This window comes from Notamacropus eugenii, chromosome 2, assembly GCF_028372415.1.
Source record: "Notamacropus eugenii isolate mMacEug1 chromosome 2, mMacEug1.pri_v2, whole genome shotgun sequence".
In the NCBI taxonomy this organism is placed as follows: Eukaryota; Metazoa; Chordata; class Mammalia; order Diprotodontia; family Macropodidae; genus Notamacropus; species Notamacropus eugenii.
The window spans coordinates 432,038,775-432,058,899 of NC_092873.1; the positions used below are offsets into that span (position 1 = coordinate 432,038,775).

The following is a 20,125-nucleotide window of genomic DNA, read 5'->3' on the forward strand; positions in this document are numbered from 1 at the left end:
ATTTTTGTTCATATAGACTATTTTCTTTCTCTTTTTTAAAAAATCTTTTTTGGAATACGGACTTAATAGTGGTATAGAGTATGCGAAATTTTATAGTCCTTTAGTCATAGTTCCAAACTGTTCTACAGAATGGTTAGATCAGTTCACAACTACACCAATAGAGCATTAGTGTTCCAATTTTTCCACATCACCTCCCCAATTTATCATCTTCCTTTTCTACCATATTAACCATCTTCCTTTTCTACCATATTAACCAGTCTGATAGAGGTAAGTACTTCAAAGTTGTTTTCATTTGCATTTCTCTAATCAACAATGACAGAGCATTTTTTTCTTTTTCTTTTTTTCTTGTATTTAAATTTATTTATTTAAGTTTTCAACATTCATTTCCACAAAATTTTGGGTTCCAAATTTTCTCCCCATTTCTCCCCTTCCCCTACCCCAAAATGCTGAGCATTCTAATTACCCCATCACCAATCTGTCCTCCCTTCTAATCTCCCTCCCCTCCTTTATCCCCATCTCCTCTTTTGTCCTGAAGGTCAAGATAAATTTCTATACCCATTACCTGTATTTCTTATTTCCTAGTTGCAAGAACAATACTCAACAGCTGTTCCTAAAACTTTGCGTTCCAGTTTCTCTTCATCCCTCCCTCCCCACTCATTCCCTTTGGGAAGGCAAGCAATTCAATATAGGCCATATCTGTGTAGTTTTGCAAATGGCTTCCATAATAGTTATGTTGTATAAGACTAACTATATTTCCCTCCACCCTATCCTGCCCCCAGTTTCTTTTATTCTCTCTTTTGATCCTGTCCCTCCCCAAGAGTGCTCCCTCCTCCCACTGCCTTCCCTTCCATTATCCCCCCACCCTGTTTATCTCCTTCTTCCCCACTGTCCTGTATTGTAAGATAGGTTTTCATACCAAAATGAGTGTGCATTTTATTCCTTCCTTTAGCTTAATGTGATGAGAGTAAGCTTCATGTTTTTTCTCTCACCTCCCCCCTTTTTCCCTCCACTGAAAGTCTTTTATTTGCCTCTTTTATGAGAGATAATTTGCCCCATTCCATTTCTCCCTTTCTCCTCCCAATATATTTCTCTCTCACTGCTTAATTTCATTATTTTAAGATATGATCCCAACCTCTTCAATTCACCCTGTGCTCTGTGTGTGTGTGTGTGTGTGTGTGTGTGTGTGTGTGTGTAATCCCACCAACTACCCAGATGCTGAAAAAAGTTTCAAGAGTTACAAATATTGTCTTTCCAGGTAGGAATGTAAACAGTTCAACTTTAGTAAGTCTCTTATGACTTTTCTTTGCTGTTTACCTTTTCATGCTTCTCTTCATTCTTGTGGTTGAGAGTCAAATTTTCTTTTCAGCTCTGGTCTTTTCTTCAAGAATGCTTGAAAGTCCTCTATTTCATTGAAAGACCATTTTTTCCCCTGAAGTATTATACTCAGTTTTGCTGGTTAGGTGGTTCTTGGTTTTAGTTCCTCTGACTTCTGGAATATCCTATTCCATGCCCTTCTATCCCTTAATGTAGAAGCTGCTAGATCTTGTGTTATCCTGATTGTGTTTCCACAATACTTGAATTGTTTCTTTCTAGCTGCTTGCAATATTTTCTCCTTGACCAGGGAACTCTGGAATTTGGCCACAATGTTCCTAGGAGTTTCTCTTTTTGGATCTCTTTCAGGAGGTGATCAGTGGATTCCTTGAATACTTATTTTATCCTCTGGTTCTAGAATATCAGGTAAGTTTTCCTTGATAATTTCATGAAAGATGATGTCTAAGCTCTTTTTTTGATCAAGGCTTTCAGGTAGTCCCATAATTTTTAAATTGTCTCTCCTGGATCTATTTTCCAGGTCAGTTGTTTTTCCAATGAGATATTTCACATTATCTTCCATTTTTTCATTCTTTTGGTTTTGTTTTGTGATTTCTTGGTTTCTCATCAAGTCATTAGCCTCCATCTGTTCCATTCTAATTTTTAAAGCACTATTTTCTTCAGTGAGCTTTTGAACCACCTTTTCCATTTGGCTAATTCTGCTTTTTAAAGCATTCTTCTCCTCATTGGTTTTTTGAACCTCTTTTGTCAATTGAGTTAGCCAATTTTTAAAGGTGTTATTTTCTTCAGCATTTTTTTGGGTCTCCTTTAGCAAGGTGTTGACCCACTTTTCATGCTTTTCTTGCATCTCTCTCATTTCTCTTCCCAATTTTTCCTCCACCTCTCTTACTTGATTTTCAAAATCTTTTTTGAGCTCTTCCATGGCCTGAGCCCTCTGAATATTTATTTAGGATGTCTGGGATATAGAAGCCTTGACTTTTATGTCTTTCCCTGATGGTAAACATTGCTCTTCCTCATCAGAAAGGATGGAAGAAGATATCTGTTCACCAAGAAAGTAATCTTCTATAGTCTTATTTTTTCCCCCTTTTTTGGGCATTTTTCCCAACCAGTTACTTGACTTTTGGGTCCTTTGTCAAGAGTAGGATATACTCTGGGAATCTGTGAGATCTCAGTTCCTCCAAGGTGGCACAATCAAGTGTGTACTGGTTTGGATGAAGAGAGGGATTTTTGTGCCCAGAATCTTAGCAGTTATCTCTCCACAACCTCCTGGCCTCCAGTTCTGCAAAATTAGCACCAGGGGCTGATTTTCAGATAGGCTGGATGGGCAGGGCTGCCATTCAGTGTGAGACAAAGACCTGCTCCCTCAGGGCCTTTACAAAGTGCTGAGGTAAGATTCATCTCCTCAGTGCCCCCAGGGGTTTTAGGATCCAACAGTGTATGTGGGCTGATGTAGGGGCTGCCCTGAGAATTGCAGCTGCCTGCCCAACCTCTGCGGGCTGCTGCCTGAGGCTGGAACTATGGAAAGGCCTTTCTCCCTTCCTGGCCAGCTGAAAAAACCCATCACTGACCTTTGGCGCCTGTGGGTTGAGGAATCTATGAACCGTTGCTGCTGCTGCTGCGACTGGGCATTCCACCCCCGAGGGCTGTTCACGAGCCCTGCGCTGCCCGGCCAAGGCTGGGCTGGGCTCCGCATTCTGCGCAGGTGCAACTGATGTTTCCCATGGGCCTTTCAGGTCACCCTGGGCTGGAAATCTCCTCCACTCTGTTGTTCTTCACTTCTGCTGCTCCAGAATTTGTTGAGAGTCCCTCTCTACAGGTACTTTATGGGCTGTGTGGGAAGACCCTGCGTATGTGTGTCTTTCTACTCTGCCATCTTGGCTCCGCCGCCAGAGCATTTTTTTCATGTGAGTATAGATAGTTTTGATCTCTTTGTCTAAAAACTGCCTTTTCATGTCCTTTGACCATGTATCAGTTGGGGAATGAAAGTCTCTATGCTTTAAAAAAAAATAATGCTCTTACACACACAAAGGTCAGGTAAATTGTAAATGTATTTCAGAATCAAAAAAAAGTTTATTCAAAAGTTTCTCTCCTTTATTTCTGTGCTCATGACAGCTTTAATATTTTCTAGTTGGAGTTTCTTGATTTCCAGGGAGTATTTCAGTTCCTTTAATGTCTTTCTTTTTTCTTTTTGACACTGCATCAACCTTTGTATGCTTTCACAAATGTTTTTCCTTTCCTGAAATGCACACTTGAGAAAGAAAGCAATATTACAATGCTGAGAGAGTATTAGTGCTCATCACTCAAATGGAACAGTTAATCACTAGGATTGCTACGGATAGAGTGCTGGACCTGGAGTTAGGAAAACTCATTTTCAGGATTTCAAATCTGGCCTCAGACACTTACTAGTGTGTCCCTGGTCAAGTCACTTAATCCTATATTCCTCAGTCTCCTCATCTGTAAAATAAGCTAGAGAAGGAAATGTCAAAGCACTCCAGTGTCTTGGCCAAGGAAACTCTAAAGGGGTCATGAAGAGTCAGACATGACTGAAAAATGACCGGACAACAACAACACAATCACTAGTGAATGAAAGCCTCCTTGAATGAGGGACTCAGAAGTTCAGGAGCTCTCAAAGGGATTCTTGTTATTGTCATGTAATAAGAGAGTTGTAAGAAACTTTGGAAATCATCAAATCAAACCTTTTATATTAGATGGGGAAAATGAGACCCAAAGAGAAGGGACTCACTCAGGCAGGAGAAGTGACTTCCTCAAACTAAGAAAATCTACAAGGGAAGTTGCTCTGGACATTAAAAAAAAAACATAACTAAAAGGAATATCTCCATGAAAATAAAACGTCTTTCATTCAGAGTTTCTGTAGTGTCTGGTTGTCTTTGTGGAAGTGTGGCATGGTGGAAAGAATGTAAAATTTGGAGTCAGAAGATGTAGGTTTGAATCCTGCCACTTATTGCCTGTGTGACCTTAGGAAAGCACTGAATTTCTCTAGGTCTTAGTTTACTCATGTGTAAAATGACAGGATTGGACTAGATGACTTCTAAAGTCCCTTCCAGCTCCAAATCTATGATCTTATGATCAGTCTTTCCATGGTGCTTCTTAGATTCTAAGTTTACAAGTTGTTAGTGACAGCACTGCCTACATGTATTAGGATGGTGGAAATGTCCTCAGAAGTGCCAGGAAGGACAGAAACAACGTAGAAGCAAGAAACATTAGACTCTTTCAGTTCATTTGATAAAAGGGAACGTCATTTTACCCATGGGAAATTAGGTTTTCATTCCAAATTTGGTTTCATGGCTTTGCACTTAGGGATGAGAAAACCACAGCATCCCAAGCCCTCATTGCCATAAAAGCACCAGCCACTATCTTGTTCTCTTAGTAGTGGGGATACTCATGAAAAGGGAGACCTAGAAACGCCAGGTGACAGGGATTGCTCTATGTTTGATCCCATGTATCCACAGACTCCACAATCCCCAAAGACAATGAGGCCAAGCTGTTACTTACTGACTCCTTCTCAGTTTCCACTGGGACCTCACTGGTGGTTTTTAAGATCTCTTCACAAATGGGGGGCTCACCACTCCATTCCCCATCCATGCACTGCAGGCTCTGGGCCCCTATTAACTGGTACCTGGACCAATGAAATGACAACGACACTCAGTGACAGGGAAGACCTCTGTACCCTTTGAGGGGTACAGAGCAAGGTCTACGGGAGGTTGCTCTGCACCCCAGCATACATGCTTGGACACTACACAACTGTAGATGGTTTTGCGAAGGGAATACACATTTGTATAATACCGGCTATGTGCTAGGTAATGGACAAATACAAATCCTATCTCTTTTGATCTTTATAACAACCCTGAGAGGTGGGTGTTGTTATCTCCATCTTACAGCTGAGGAATCTGAAGTTAAGGACTTGCCCAGTTTTACAATATTGCTGTTGCCGTTTAGATTGTTCTCTTGGTTCTGCTTATTTCACTTTGCATCAGTTCATACAGGTCTTTCCAGGTTTTTCTGAAGCCATGCTTTTCATTCCTCTTTACAACACGGTAGTAATCCATCACATTCACATACCATAACTGGCTTACCCATTACCCACTTGATTGGCAGCTCCTCAGTTTCCAGTTCTTGGCCACCAGAAAAAAAACAAAAACACTTTATCTTTCCATAGCACTATGGGTTCCTTTTGGGGGATTTTCAAATGAAAATTTAAACCCAAGTCATATATTTGGTATAACTTGAACACAGGTCTTCTCAACACTAGCACCCCTGGCTGTGTCTCCTCTACATTATATGCATTATATTATATGCATATTTAAGGCATTTAGAAGAGATCCTTGGCCTAAGGTACTGGAGTTATAGGTCTCAAGAAGTGTATTCAGTTGCTAGGACAGGCTTAACCAGTAAGTAAACTCATTGGAGACACAATTGTCTTCTCTCCTCTGGAAATAAAATAGGATCTGGAAGTTTCCTTAGTCAAGAAATGGAAACTTAATGGAAACCCAAAGGGGCCCTTTGAAATAGGAAGAGAGAAGAAATCTGCTTCTGGCTCCTGAATGGAGCTGATCTAATGCAATCCCATTCGAGGGCAAGATGAAATGCACTCTTCAAAAAGTTGACCTTTACGTAGCACCTGAAAGTGCTTCATTCATATATCACAAATCTGAGCCACATAACAACATTATGAATAAAGTATTAGATCTTAAAGTGAGGTTCATGGCCAGCTTTTTTGTTTGTTTGGGGTTTTTTTCCCATAAACTGTTTTTTAAAAATATTTCGATAGCTGTATTTCAATAGTTAGTTTCCTATGGAATCCTACATATTTTATTTAATGCATTTAGAAACAGTATTCTGAAAAAGACTCCATGGGTTGCACCAGACTACCAACAAGGTCTAGGACACACAAAAAAGGTTCAGAACCCTTGGACTAGAGGTGTTATAATCCCCATTTTACAGATAAGGAAACTGAAATTCTATTCCCATCCTTCTAGTCTTCTGGGTTCAATACTTGGGCAACATCCTTGATTCCTCACTCTCTCTTACCCCAGATATCCAGTCAATTGACAAATCTTGCTGTTTCTTTATCCCAATAGCTTCTCTCGCATCTAACCCTTTCCCTCTATCTACTTTAGTTCACACCCTTATCACCCCTTGCTTAAGTTATTGCAATAGCCTCTTTTTAAAAAAATATTTGGAAGCAATCAACATTAAGTGACTTGCCCAGGGTCACACAGTAAATGTCAGGGGTCAAATTTGAACTCAGGTCCTCCTGACTCCAGGACCAGTGCTCTATCCAGTGCCACCTAGCTGCCCCACAATAACCTTTTAATTGGTGTCCCTGCCTCCACTGACTCCCAGTTCCAGCCCATCACCTATACTGCTACCTAAACTTCAGGATTGTATGAGTTTGGCAGTTATAATACACAAAGATGTAAAGAAACTGATGGATGAAGCAATCTAAAGTACAAAACCAAGGTAAACAACCAGCACATATTTTTCCAAATGGATTTGTAAAAATTGTATTTGTTACAGTGCTCATAAATCTTCTATACTAAATAATCAAATATTACTACTAAAGTTTTTTTAAAGGGCAATTTTCCTTAAACATAGATCTAACCTGATAATGCTCTACTCAAATCAACTACAGTCACTTCCTATTGTCTCTAGGATAAAATACACATTCATTTGTTTACTTTGCAACGCGCTTCACCATCTGGCCCCAAACATTCTTTCCAGCCTCACTGGACATGACTCCTCCCACACTCTGCCATCCAGCCAAACCAGCCTTCTGTGCACTGGCTTCCTACCAAGCCTGGAATGCACTCCCTCCCCCGCCTAGAGCCTCTCCTCCTTCACCACGGAGCTTGGACAGCTCCTCCCGTTACGGCTGGTGCCTTCCCCAATGACCTTAGATAGAACAACTTTGTTGATGTTTGGCTTTTATTATCTTTGTATGTATGTTGCATAAGTTTTATTTGAACTTGTCTCCTCTACCAGAATGGAAGCCCCCTTACGCTGGAATGTGAAGATAAGGGCTTATTTTATTCTTGTATTTGTTCATATTCTTTATCCCTGATGCCTAATTTGCTGTTGTTGTTCCGTCATTTCAGTTGTGTCTTACTCTTCAGAAACCCATTTGGGGTTTTCTTAACAAAGATAATGGAATGGCTTTCCATTTCCTTCTCCAGTTCATGTTACAGATGAGAAAACTGAGACAAACAAGCTTAAGTGACTTGCCCAGGGTCACACAGCTAGTAAGTGTGGTCAAATTTGAATTCAGATCCTTTTGCCTCAAGGTCCAGTACTCTATCCACTGAGCTACCTTTTGAGAAGTGATGACTTTTCAGTCCTTCAAGGTCTTCAGGCAGAGTCTGGAGGACCATAGTCAGCTACGTTTTAGTTTGGATTCTTTTTTGTGTATGGGTAACAGAATTAATTGACCTCTGAAATCCCTTCTGACCCTCAAAATAAGCCAGCATATTTATCTGATGTATAGCAGGTAATTAATAAATACTTGATAACTTATTGATTAGGTGACTTGTCCAATCATCACACAGCTAGTAAATGAAGGGGGAAGGATTTGAAACCAGGTCTTTTGACTCCAAGTCCATTATTTTTTCCAATTCACTTGATGCCAAAGAGGCTACCTGGGCACTCAGAAGACACAACTGAGACAGGAGAGAAGAATCACTGCCTGCGTCATTGGTAAGCTATACCAGCCATTCTGAAATATGAACACAATGAAGATTATACACCTCTTCCTCACAATGCAGATTATACACCTCTTCCTAAGCTTGTCTGTGTTCTTTGATTATATATTATTTCTTTTCTTTACCTTCCCTTAGTTCTTAGTAAAACACTGTTTGAAAAGTTTTATTATTTGTAAACGGTTAAGAAAGAGGAGAGGTGCTAAGTGGGACAAAGTAGCCAATGAACCTAGTAGCCTATGTTTGATAAATTCAAAGACCTGAATTACTAAGGTAAGAACTTTTCATTAGACAAAAACTTATGGAAAAACTAGACAGCAGTGTGGCAGAAACTAGACATAGAACTACATCTCATATAATATGCCCTAAAATCAAAATGGATATCAGATTTAGATATAAAGGGGGATATCATAAACAACTTAAAGGAGCAAGAAAGATATTACCTTTCAGATCCATGGATAGGGAGAAAATCCATGATCCAGGAAGGCAAACAGAGAATTGCAGGAGATAAAATGTACAATTTTGATTTTATAAAATTTTTGAAGCTTTGCAAAAACAATGCAGTTAAAATTATAAAGGAAACAGGTTTTTACCTTTGGCAAAAAAATCTTTTCAGTGACTTTCATTGAGAGGGGTCTCATTTCCAAGATTTACAAGGAACTGGTTCAAATTTCGAAGAATAAAAGCCATTTCCCAATTAGAAATGTCTAAAGGATATGAATAATTATTAAAGGAAGAAATGAAACCTATCAATAGTCATATTTTACGTACTCCAAATCAATAATAATCAAAGACAGGGAAATTAAATTAACTCTGAGGTTCTATACCATGTCTGTTAAACTGGAAAGTTTGACAAAAAGGGAAAATGACAAATATTGGAGGGGGCATAGGAAACAGGCAATTTGATTTCATCTTAGTGAAGCTATGAATTGGCCTGACCATTCTAGAAAGCAATTTGGTACCATGTCTTCAAAAGTACTACACTATACATACATACTCATTGATCCAGTGATACCATTACTTGGCCTTTACCCAAATACATTAGAGAAAAATGGAAAGAACCCACATGTATCAAAATAATTATATCAACTCTTTTTGTAGTGAAAAAGAAAGGAATAATGTCCCTCAAATGGGGAACGGCTAAACAAATTATGTGAATGCTATTTTGCCATAAGAAATTATGAAAAAGTTTCCAAGAAACCTTGGACGACTTGTATAAACTAATGCATAGTGAAGTGAGCAGAACAAGGGAAATGATTTCTATGATAACAACAACACTGCAAAAATAAATAGCTTTAAAAGGCTTAAGAACTCTGACCAGTCATTATCCCAGAGGACTTACGATAAAGTATGTCCACTATTTCCTGGCATAGAAGTGATGGGTTCAGGGGGCAAATTGAGATGTTTTTGGGTGTGGCTAGCACAAGAATGTTTTGTTTGACTATGCATATTTCTTACTAGGGTTTTTGGTTTTCATTTTGTTTTTCAATGGTGGGGGGAGGGCAGGAGGAATAGAAATTGAACTTGTTAACTAAGGAATAAAATTTAATTAAAATATATAAAAAGTTTGTCTGGGTGAAATTTAGAGGTGATGAGATTTTTTCCATATCTTAATAGGAACACATAATCAGATTGCTGTTCCACTAAGTATAGAGAAATATGAATAGTGGTGCCAGACTAGACTAGCTCTAGAGCCAGGAAAAGAGCAAGGAGGGTTGAGACAGAGAAAGTAGGAATCCAGAGGGATAAAGCTAAGTCTGTGTATGGACTTTATGTTTTTCATTAGACCATGCTCTGGGGTACCTGATGCTCCTGTTTCCTGGGAGAAGCAGTATGGAATAGGAGAAAGCAAATTGCTTTAGGAGTTAAGAGAAGACCTAGATCCCAGTCCTGGTTCTAACACTTAAGGGTCATATGACTAGCCAGGCGATAGTCACAGAACCTCTCTGGGGCTCAGTTTCCTCATTTGTAAAATGAAGGTAATGGTATTCACATTACCTAATCCACAAGATTGTTATGAAGATGGATCTCCATAAAACAAACAAACCATAAACTCTTAAGGCACTACAGAAATGAAAGTTTATTAATACTATCAATGGCCATAATGGGCTAGGATCCTGATGTCTGACTTACCCCACATCACAGTGGAAGACAACGACTGACCCGGAATTGAAGTCTCTTGCTTTAAAATGGCCATGCTTTGGCCTTTCGGGAAGTTTGCACTGTCCTTGAAAAAAAAAAAAAGGATGTCAGAGTGAACATTATAGCAAGCTAAAAAAGGCAGTTCTAGGCACTAGGGTTACCTGGCCTCACAAACCTTCACTTTCCTAAATCTTCATCTGGGAGCAAAAAATATTGGTTTTTGCCTTCTCTTTAATCCAAGTCGCAGTTTTTCATGCATGAGAGCTCCTTCCCAAAAACTCATTGTTTGAATTTGGAGCTATAACCAACTTGGCTAGTGGCAACCAAAGGGAAGCAGAAACCCATTACAAAGACAATTAATATTTATTTATTCATCAATTTATTAAATTACCAAACATTTATTGAGCATATATACTTCAGAAGTAATCACTTGGGACAAGACATTGTCATAGATGCAAGCCTTTGAAAGAGGAAGTTGTAAGAACTTGGGGTGAGAGAGACCCTAAAATAGAGAAGAGAGTGATAGGCTGGGGATCAGGAGACCTTGGTTACAGTTCTGGGGCTGCCACTTATTAGCTATGTGACCTTAAGAAAGCCTGACCTCACTTTCCTCATCTGTAAAAGTGAAAGTGGTGAGTGCAGGGAAAGGGGGAGCTAGATGGTATCTGAGACTATTTCCAGAGTTTTAAAACTTGCGACTCTATATACTGGTCAGGATTGAAGGTTTACCATTGATTGGGGGGATATATTGGTTAAGCAGATTGTGATTCAGAAATATATGGAATTGGAGATTCACAGAATTTGACTTTTGGAAGATACTTCAGGGCCATCCAATACAACCTATACATGAAAGAAATCCAACTGTAATGTACCCAGCAAGTGGTCATCCACTTCTGCTTAAAGGAGGGTAGAACCTATCTTTCCATCATTCTCATTTTGGAATATTTCTGTTCCTTAGAAAATGATTAATACAGAAAAGCATATGAACAGATGCTAAGATGTAAAGAAAGAAGAACCAGAAAAACAATATATACAATGGATAAAACCATGTAAATGTAAACAACAAGTAATTACAGTAACTAAGCTCAATTCCAAAGAAGAAATGAAATAAATATATCTGCCTCCATTCTTTGCCTCTTTACAGATGTGAGAGACAACGGGTCTCTGCATTGCATACATTGCCAGACTTAGTTGGATATGTGACTGAACTGATTTCCTCCCTCTATTTTTTATTTTTTTTAAACAGGGGTGGCTCTCTGAGTAGTTGAGATGGAGGGATATATATACATATGTGAAGATGATATAAAAACTAAAAATACAGTAAGTTTTTAAAAGCTTAGAAACTTAGCTAAGAGAAGTAAGCAGCGTTTTACATGGACTCCCAAATAAGGGAACAGGTAAGGAATTACTGTCAAAAGACAGGGGTCCCTAACTCAATTAGGGTTCAGGTCATTTAAAGGAAAAGTTATTTTGACTGACCTGAACCTGAGGTGGAGGAGCTAGAAGCCAAAGACTCCTGTTTCTCTATAGATCTACAGAGCTGAGCAAAAGAACTCCATGTTGGGATGAGTTTAATTAGCAAGAAAAAGACCTTAAGTGTTAAGAGGTTAGAGGAGGGATGGGAAACCTGCAGCCTCTAGGGCCTCAAGTGTGGTCCTTTGACTGAATCTGAACTTCGTAGAACAAATCCTTAGTTCAGTTGCAGTCAAAGGGCTACACTAGAGGACCACATGTGGCCTTGAGGCTGCAGGTTCTTTACTCCACCAACTTCTGTTGTTGGTCAAAGAAGGAATGGGTAATTGAGAGTCTGAAAGTGGAGTAATTCTTTGGGCTTGGAACAAGTTAATTGGACTGAGAAAACTTGGAATTAATACTGTTTGTACCTGAAGTTGCTCTTACACTAAGTATTCTGAGACTGAATGGCTGCTTAGCTCCTTAGACAGTCACTGTTTACCTTCCCAGACGTAAGGTAGAAGACAGTGTCATGGCACATGCTAAGTACCCAGATAGATGTCCCTATCCCATAGCCATGTTATTAGGGCTCAGTAGTGTCTCCTTTGAACTTACCTGTTATACAGGTGGGAATGGGAGGTATCCAGGTGTGGTTTTTCTGGCACTGGCTCCAATTACCACCCTTCAGGATGTAGCCAACGTCACATTTAAAGGTGACCACTTCCTCCTCAGAAACAGGTCCCAGGTTTGAGGAATTCAGTTGACCATTAACCAACACAGGGTTAGGACAGTGACCCACTAAAGGAAGAAATAGTCAGGGGCTCTAAAATTGTTATAGCAAGGGGAGAGAGAAGAGACTAAGGCCAAATCATCTTTGGGAGCACAATGGAAAGCAATACAGAATAACTATTCACATTCAGTATAAACAAAAACAAGGATCAAAAAGCAAACAGCAGAGAACCAAAAGGAAGCAAAGGTTAACCCTGCAAAAATAAGGGAGAAAAAGACCTGCTGGTCTTAGTGGACCACATAGTGAATATAAATCAGTAGTTGTAGCTATAATTAAAAGAAATTGAACAAAGTATTTTCCAACATTCCATCACTGACCAAAGTAGAATGGGTATCTTGCTATGTCTGCACTGAAATACTTTTAGAATCCATTTGACTCTTGATAATAATAACAACATTAATATAGAAGCTTATAAGGCTAAAAAAGTTCTCTTCACGTTATGAAGTAATATAAATATATCCTCATTATACAGATGAAGAAATAGCAATAGCTAATACATATACCTCCCTCAATATAGCACCACTATATGCCAGACACTGTGTTAAATGTTTTACAATTACTATTTCCTTTGATCCTTATAACAACCCTGCAAAGTAGGTGCTATTATGATTCCCATATTACCAATGAGGAAACTGTGGTCAACAGAGATTAAGTGATTTGTCCAGTGTTACACAGATAGTAGATGTAAACTGAGCCTAGAAAGATTTGGTAACTTGTTCCTCTTAGACCTCTAGAATAAGATGTCCCATAGGCATCTGTCTCAACATGTCCAAAACAGAACTTGCTATCTGACTCTCCCCATTTTGCTACCCTCTCTTAGCCACTTAGCCACCATGTCTTAGCCACTTTCTTACTCTGGTAATTCCTCGGAGGGCCATCTCTTATCATCCTGATCTATATCTGGCCACTGGACCCAGATGGCTCCAGAAGTGAAAGCGAGGCTGGTAACTCTGCACAGCTCTGCCTCACTTAAATTCAATTCACTTGCAAGTCAGGGCACCACCTTCCTGATGGCACGGTCCTCTTTAAGAACAAAGGACAAATGACAGCTTCCTCCACTCTGCCAGCACTCTTCTCTCAGTGGTAACTTCCTCTCTGGGTTTCCATCTTGGAGAAGGGCTCAGACCAGCCATCCTTCATTCCCTTCTCAGCTCTTTTGAACTCTCTTCCCCCAGACATGGTACCCCTACACAGGTAACTTACTGTCTCCCTACTTTTCTGCTCCCTTTCATGTTTTATTTTTCTGTCTTAGAATATAAGCTCCTTGAGGGCACAGACTAATATTTTTTGCTTATATTTGTATCCCCAGTACTTAGCATGGTACCAAACACATAGTAAATGCTTAATAAATGCATGTTGCTTTCCCCTCCAAACCTTCCCCCCTCTGTATTTCCCTATTACTGATGAAAGCACTCCCATACTCCCTATCACTCAGGCTCACAACCTCAGTGTTGTCCTGGACTCTTTGCTTACACTCAGTTCACACATGTCATTATTGTCAAATCTTATTGGCATTACTTTCACATGTCTTGTATAGGTCCCCTTCTCTCTACAGTCACACTCCTTGTTCTAGCCTTCATCACCTTGCACCTGAACTATTGCAGTGACTTGCCTCAAATCTTCCCCTACTCCAATCCATCCTCCACTCTGGCCAAAAAAATTTCCCTAAAGTGTCTTACCATAAAGTCTGTTTTCCCCTTTAGATTACCTTTCATCAGCCGTGTATGTGTCTAATTATTTACATGTTGTCCCTACCATTAGGACGTAGACTCTTTGAGGGAGGTGAAAGGCCTAGGGTTTTTTTTTTTCTTTCTTTGTACGCCTAGCACACTAAGTGCTTAGCAAATGTTTGTGGACTCAACTAGTAACATGTCACAGCCAGGACTCAAACCCAGGGCTTGTGACATCACGTTCAGTGATTTTGCTGCTCTGTCATTCTATTATTTTTGTTATCTGCATAGACATAGAATCAGTATGGTGTAATAGAGCTGGGAGTCAGAAAGACCTGGGTTCAAATTCTGCCTTTCACACTTTACTAGCTATGGGAGCCTAATCAAGTCACTTAACCTCATTCAGCTTCAGACAACTCCCTAGAATGTAGTTCCTAAGTCACTGAAGAATGCTATCTACACTGAGTCTGCCTTGGTGAGAAGAGTTCCCGGAGCTGATGAAATCACAGATCCTTGGGTATTCATGTAGACAGGGTGCCAGGAAGGGTAACAGATGACTACAAGGTCTAAGCTAGGTCACAGGGAGGAAAGGATAGAGACTTCTAAGACCTCTTCCAGCTCTAAATCTATGGTCTTATGTTCTTATGAAGCTGATATCTTTTAGACTAGTTTAGTTTAGGTTTTACCATCATTTCAGTCATCTGGGTTTGAAAGCCTGGAGACATCCACAAATCTTCAGTCTCTCCAACCCTGTCCCACCCTGGATATCCAATCAGCTGTCATGTTTGGCTAATTTTGCCTCTGTTACATCTCTAACATCTCTTCCTTTCTTTCCACTCATATGAGCACCAACCTTCATTAATCAAAGCTTCATCATCCTTCACCTAGACTATTACAACAGCCTCCTAGTCTCCTGCTCCCCTGTCCATCCTCTACACAGTGACCAGGGAGATATTTTTAAGGTGGGAGTCTGATCATGTCACCTCCTGGCTCAACAAGGTCTGGTGGCTCTCCATGACCCTTAGGATCAAATACATGGGGGAAGGAAGACTTGCCAATGAGGAGGCAGTCCTTAGTGCCTGTGAAATATGTTCTTCCTGCCCTCTATCAACCCATATAGAGATCTAATGAGCCTCCTTCCAGAAATCTGTGAGGATGTGTAATGAAATGGCCTATTTCTTACTTAAAGGAATGCACATGTATAATTCAGCATAAAAGTCCTCTCTTTGGCATTTAGAGTCCTTCATAATCTGCCTCTAGCCTATCTCTCTAAGCTAATTATATTACTCACCCTCATACCAGCTACATTCCAGCCAAACAGACCCACCTTGATGTTTTTTATACACAACATTCCAGCTTTCATATCCATAACTTTGCACAGATCATCCCCCATCCCTGGAATGCACTCCTTCTCATACCCACTTTTAGACTCTAGTTCATTTCAAAACTCAGTTTAAGGACTCTCTCGAGGTCATTCTCAATCCCTCCACCAAATCATCCTTCCCACCAAAATTGTCACTGTTCGTCTGGTATATATATGTATACTTTGTATTACTTTATCTGTGAATACTTTAAATCTGTTACCCTCCCCCCTATTTCTACCCCCATCCAGTGGAATATAATCTACTTGGAGAGCAGGGGCTATTTTTTTGGCTTTGTACATTTAGGGTCCAGCACAATTCTCAATATGTATTATGTGCTTAATTAATTGATTGATTAAAAATTAATTAATTAAATTAAAATGATTAATTAATTAAATGGTTGAGAAAGGGAAAAAAGGCAAAGGGTAATTGTTTATTATCTCTACAATGAATCCCCCCAAAAAATGAAATGGGCTTAAATTAGAAAAAACACATTCAGTTTGATGTCATGAAGAACTTATCATCAAAAGGTATACTTAATTTGATTCTCTGAATAGCTCTTGACTATCTGCTATGTGTCCAGTTACTGAATTTTCATCACTATAAATTTTTTAAAAACAGAGACTCAGACATATTAAGTGTAAATATAACATTTTCTTGCATAGTTTGGGTACAGTTTGTTTAAAAGCAGTGCCAGATGATTTCTTAAGGTCTCTTCTAGCTAGACTAGTTTTCTCTGTCAGCTTTTCCTATAAGTCCAAGTATGGAAGCAGGGGAACCAAACTCACAGAGACAGGTGGGTGCTGGGGAGTCCCACTCCAAGGAGGTTTTATTGCAGGAAAGCTGTTTCTTCCCTACCAGGTGGTAGCCCCTCATACAGAGATAAGTCACAAACCTTTCTTCTCTACCTGTTATTATAAAAATGCTATAGTTGACTGGAGGAGGATTGAGACAGTGATCTGTGGGAGAGAAAGGGAAAAGACGTCAGTCAAGATTCACTCTCTCCTGACACAGGAAAGAGGGATGCTCTTGGTGGGCTTTTACACTCCTCTGCAGTCTTGCTTCCCCTTGACTAAGGCTGTAGATTCTGGTTCATATCTGCATCCATTCAATCTATTTCACCCTTACCCTCAGCCTTCCTTTGCATAATGGGTCTCCAAATGCTGGAGGTCAGTAAAATTAACTGGAACAGAGAATGTATAAATCCAATCTACTTTTGTGACTATCAAAAGAGCACAGGGTTTTCACTGAACTCAGTGTCAAGGTCCTCCCAGCCTGGCTGAAATCAGCTGATCTTCCAGGATCTTGGAATGTAGCATTTCAATCCTGCTCCCTCCCTTCCCTCCCCTACCCCATCTCAGGGAAGGCAGATAAATTACCTGGAATTGCCTCTTCAGATAGATCTATATATTATTTACTAAACTCCTACAATGCACAAAGGTTCTAGGTGCTGTGATGTTGCAAGGCGAGAAGCCTAGAACAGGTCCTTCTATACCCAAGTCTTGTCTAAGATGTCCATCCCATCAGCAGAGCTTGAGAAGAAATAGACTTACCTCCTGAGGCTGGGAGCAGCCATGCGATCAGAATGCAGGGCACAAACCAAGACTTCATCTGGTCGGTTCAAGATTGGGATCCCAGCCAAGGCATCTACTTTCAATAGAAACTATATGGGACCAGGGCAGATCTCTGTTTTCCCCTGGGTCTACTAGAAGAGAAATCTAAAGATCACTTATGCCAAGAAAGCGTCCTGCTGAGCAGGAAAATGAGCAAATCCAGGAAACAAGATCGGAAGCAAAGGGTAGCCTTTGCAAAAACATGAAGGAATAGAAAAGCAGTCAAGTCCAGTGGGGGGGGGAGGGGGGAAACTCAACATAGCCTAGTTTCCGGAAATACCTGATTTCTGGGAATACTGAACCAATGGTTGACCATCACCTTTGTACCCCAGGCTTAGTCTCATTTCACAGACCTAGTCCTTGGGCCATGCTATTGACCTCTGTCAATATTTGCCAATAGTTGTGCTCTACCCCTACCTGATGAAAGGTCAGGACTAAAGAAGCTAAAGTTGACATGAGAGGGCAAAAAGGGGAAGGGTAGATTTGCAAAGTATGTGCTACCTCTGGGTCCTTCCTGGGTGGTACCCTAAGGGTATTGCCTCCTGGTCTTTCACCAGTTATCAGGGAGTTCGCTTCTTGAGACCATAAACACCACTTCTTTCTGGAAAGGTTGGATTCTTGCCCCACATACTGGAGAGAAGAATAGCCTTTAGCAAAGGGGGTGACCCAAGTTTGGTGGGAATCTGAAGCAAAGGGTCATATCCCTACATCCTGTTGATTCTTCTGGTTTTATTCCCCAAAGAGGAAGCAGGGAAGTTTAAAAAGAATGAGAGTTTCAACATCCTACAATGAACTATTGTCCTGAGTGTCCAAGACTGAGTTCAGATGGATTCTTCAGCAGAACTATTCTATAGTCCAGTTACAAACAACAAAATCTCATTGAGAGGTGTGTGAGTGGAGAGAACAGCTCTAGGCTAGAACTGAAAACATGTGAAAGTTCTGGACAGAAAAGGAAATTCTGTCATACCCTCAGGAACAGAAAGCCTGAGTGTTTTGGAAAGAGCTCTCAGTTTCTGGCAATGCAACAGGAGGATTATAGGTTTTGCAAGGAAGGGAAAGGGAATGAAATCTTTAACTTCAACAACGTCATATCAATAAGCATTTATTTATTCATTGTTTATTATGTGCAAGGTCCTGAGCTAGAAGATGGGGACATATGAGTAAACACCGAATAAGTCATTGCCCTCATAGACTTTACATTGTGGGGAGTAGTAATATAACATGCAAAAGTAAATAAATACAAAGGAATTCAAAGTAATCTTATGAGGGAGAGAGTGCCAATAACTTGGAGAATAAGGATAGGTCTTTATGTAAGAAGATGGCACTTGCTCAGAGAAAATCTGAGGATTTTAAGACAGAGGAGAGAGGTGAAGTGAGACTGTATTCTGGGGATCAGGTATTGCTGGTAAGACACAAGGAGGTAGAAGTTGGAATGTTGTGTGTAAATAGGAGGCCAGTTTAACTGGGAAAGAGAATATATAAAGGGGAGAAATATGAAGTATTCCTAGAAGTGTAAGTGGGGACCAGATGGTTAAGGGCATCTGGAAGAAAAGAAGGTTAAGTAACTCAGGGGAAATAAAATTAAAAAGTGGCAAGGAAAGGGATCTCTTACTATCAAATAGTAAGCTATGCTATAAAGCAGGAATCATCAAAACTATTTGGTCCTGGGCTAAAAGAGAGAAAAAGTTTATCAGTGGAATAGATTAGATAAACAAGACCTACAAGCAAATGAGCATAGTGTGCAATGAACCCAAAGATCACAAGAACATCACACGGACTCATTCTTTGACAATCCTGAGTTCAGACTGATATCTCATGCCATGTATCACATATACAAAAAGTGAAACTGTAAACAAGTCAGAGTAGAAGAGAATAAGAGACACTTTTTACAACAATGGATGGGAGAAAGTCTTTGACCAAACAAAACATAGAAATGATTGTAAAAAATAAAATGGATAATTTTCATTATATAAAATTGAAAAACTATTACACAAGCAATCAGAATTAGAAGTGAAGCTTACTGGAAAAGAATCTTTGCAGGAAATTTCCTTTTACAAAGATCTGATATTTAATATGTATGGAGAATATACATGGATATTATATATATACATATAATACATATATATGAATAGGAACCATTCTCCAACAGTAAAAAGATATCAAAAAATTGTGAATGACCTAGCTATTCTCAGCAATACAATGATCCAAGACAATCCTAAAGTACTCATGACGAAAAATGCTATTAGCAAAGGAGGAACTGAGAGCACCTGAATGCAGACTGAAGCATACTATTTTCATCTTCCTCCCCTCTTCCTTTCCTTCCTTCTTTCCTTTTTCCTTTCTCCTTTTATTTTTCCTTTCTTTCTTTTTTGAAGTTTTCTTCCACAGAATGATGAATATGAAAATGTTTTACATGATTGTACATGTATAACCTATGTCAGATTGCTTACTATCTCAGGGAATGGGAAGGGGAGGGAAGAAGGGACTGAATCTGGAATTCAAAACAAAAAAATACCAAATATTAAAAACTGTTTCTACATGTAATAGGGGAAATAAAATATTATTAGAATTTTAAAAAAGATATCAAGAGGTAGACATAAAAAAAAAAGAAATGCAAGCTATCAGCAACCATATCCAAAATGCTCCAAATCATTAATAAAAATGAATTAAGTATTACCTCTGAAAAGGTTAAAAATTAGTGGTATACTAATAACTTAATCATAAAGAATTAATGGTTCAAAGAATAAATCTTAGAAACAATAGAAAATTTTATCAAAGAAAATGATGAGATAATATGACAAAATTTTTAGGATTTATCCAAGGCAAGCCTGAACAGAAAATATATTTTCAAAACAATTTCTTCAACAAAAAGAGAAAGAATAAATCATGAAATTGGGTGTGCAACTTTTTTTTTACAAGCCAGAACACCAACAAATTAAGAAACATTAGCTAAGAATCAAAATACAAATTCCAAAATTCAAAGAAGTTATTAACAAAGTTGAAAACAAAATTCCTGTTGAATTAATTAATAAAACGGAAACTTAAAAACTGTCAA

At 39.3% G+C, this 20,125-nt stretch overlaps 1 protein-coding gene across 2 annotated transcripts in view; it reads right to left on the reverse strand.

Moving 5' to 3' along the window:
• C4BPB (complement component 4 binding protein beta) overlaps positions 1 to 17,309 on the reverse strand; it is a 30,275-nt gene extending 12,966 nt beyond the window's left edge. The window contains exons 1-6 of one of the 2 annotated variants that reach the window (XM_072647981.1): positions 17,011 to 17,308; positions 16,246 to 16,416; positions 12,252 to 12,434; positions 10,176 to 10,269; positions 4,843 to 4,966; positions 3,360 to 3,577 (exon numbers count right to left, since the gene is read on the reverse strand). In XM_072647981.1, the coding sequence (XP_072504082.1) occupies positions 3,404 to 3,577; positions 4,843 to 4,966; positions 10,176 to 10,269; positions 12,252 to 12,434; positions 16,246 to 16,416; positions 17,011 to 17,068 (804 nt within the window). In that variant the 5' untranslated portion in view covers positions 17,069 to 17,308 and the 3' untranslated portion in view covers positions 3,360 to 3,403. Of the gene's footprint in view, positions 1 to 3,359; positions 3,578 to 4,842; positions 4,967 to 10,175; positions 10,270 to 12,251; positions 12,435 to 16,245; positions 16,417 to 17,010 lie in introns of those variants that run through there. The other variant, XM_072647982.1, reaches the window with a different exon arrangement.
• Positions 17,310 to 20,125: the final 2,816 nt, after the last annotated feature.